The following is a 1,828-nucleotide window of genomic DNA, read 5'->3' on the forward strand; positions in this document are numbered from 1 at the left end:
GAATGCAATCCTCATCTTCCCCCCAATCATGCAAAACACATCTGAATACTTCGTTTGATGATGCTCTAGCTTCGAGGATAGCATCAGTCGGAAATGATAAACTCTCACGTAATCAGCTAACTCCACGGACAATCCTTCTTCTGGTGTAATCATCTCCATAGGCATTCATACTAGAAGTTTGTGATTTGCTGAGTGATCTAACAGAGGTGGTAGATTTGACCTTCAAAGTTTGATAAATATAGAGAGAAAAAAGATAGATAGCAAGATAACAAAAAATAGAGAGTAATAGATAGGAAATATAACATACGCAAAATGATAGCTACAAAGATGACAGCTACATTCAAAGGTAATAATGTCATACTACAAGTTATAGATGTTTTACTTAAATACATCCGTGATTACACCAATTTTCTCAAATGAAATCCTAGTTCATGCGGCCAAATCTAGTTGGGCAGGTGGCTCTGTTATGTCCGGCTAAGTGGCAAGCTCCGCAAACCCTATTGCTCCGTGGTGGTGCCTCGTCCATTGTATTGCGATACTGATTTATCCTTGGACATCCAGATCGCCTTCGGTAATTTGGGGGGAGAAGCGGTATCATGCTTGTATTCGGGTTATGCTCTCCCCATTCTTCCTTATTAGGGATATGGTGAAATTCTCCTGAATAACTTAATTTGTAGTTGTTATTCGTGTAATAGGGAGAGATATAATCAAAATGTGTTAGTCTTAACAGTGCTAAACAACTAACCACATGTGAACAAGGTAAGTGATATAGCAAAGGTTTCCCACAACTACACTTGCACCTCCTCCCGTCTAATATGTCGACACTATATGATCTGGAGGACATGTCAACAACTTGAAATTCATGCAAGTTAAGACGGATTGGTTCTGTCATTCGTCTAGCCTCATCCTCAACTCTTTTAAGTGATGTCTGTACACGTGGTGCAAAGAAGTTATTGTTTTGTTGCTCTTCAGTTGCAATGAATTCCAACTGTCTCATAAACATTGCAATAATGTTATAGTAGATGGCCGTAATCAAGGCTTGAATTGGCAATCCTCGTGCTCGCTTCAAAACTCCATTAAAAGACTCAGCTGCATTAGTTGTCATTACACCATATCTAAATCCACCATAATTTGTTAAAGACCTACGGCTCACATCACGGTCCACGAGCCATTGGTGGATGTCTACTTTGATCCTCTTCATATCTTCCATACATCTATTAAAATACCCTTTATCATATGTATTGCCTGCTGCGTACATTTTCTGACACAAAAACTCATCGTCTCCTAACCCCATATGTCGTATTGCTTTCTTGAAATTCTCACGTAGATGTCTTAAGCAGTGCCGATGAGCAACATTAGGAAAGATTTCCCTACAACCTCTAACCAAACCAGCATGCCTGTCTGATATGATACAGAGATTGTGCCTGTTCGTAACTACGAGGAGTAGCTCATTCACTTGTCTTAGAAACAAAATCCATGATTCGTTACACTCTGACTCAACAATCGCAAATGCAAGTGGACATAAACAATTATTAGCATCCATTCCGATCGCAGTTAATAATGTCCCCCGATATTTACCCAGTAGGAATGTGCCATCAAGACAAAGAACTGGCCTACAATAATTCCACCCAGTAATAGAAGGACCAAATGCCCAGAATAGTCTTTGAAACCTGTTTGTCTGTGTGCTTTGAATTCTATATACCGTTCCAGGCATTGCAGATGCAACAGCATCCATGAACAAATTAAGAGTGCGATAAGACTCCTCCCAACTGCCAAAAACTACTTTTATTTCCTTCCTCCGAGCATCCCAAGCCTTCATGTATGACAC

The 1,828-nt window shown here is 39.9% G+C and overlaps 1 protein-coding gene across 1 annotated transcript; it reads right to left on the reverse strand.

Moving 5' to 3' along the window:
• Positions 1 to 424: 424 nt before the first annotated feature.
• On the reverse strand, positions 425 to 1,819 carry LOC110094834. Its single transcript, XM_020820166.1, has one exon. The coding sequence runs from the start codon at positions 1,817 to 1,819 to the stop codon at positions 425 to 427; it is 1,395 nt and encodes a 464-aa protein (XP_020675825.1).
• Positions 1,820 to 1,828: the final 9 nt, after the last annotated feature.

Source organism: Dendrobium catenatum, unplaced genomic scaffold (genome assembly GCF_001605985.2).
Source record: "Dendrobium catenatum unplaced genomic scaffold, ASM160598v2 original_scaffold_178625, whole genome shotgun sequence".
Taxonomy (NCBI): domain Eukaryota; kingdom Viridiplantae; phylum Streptophyta; class Magnoliopsida; order Asparagales; family Orchidaceae; genus Dendrobium; species Dendrobium catenatum.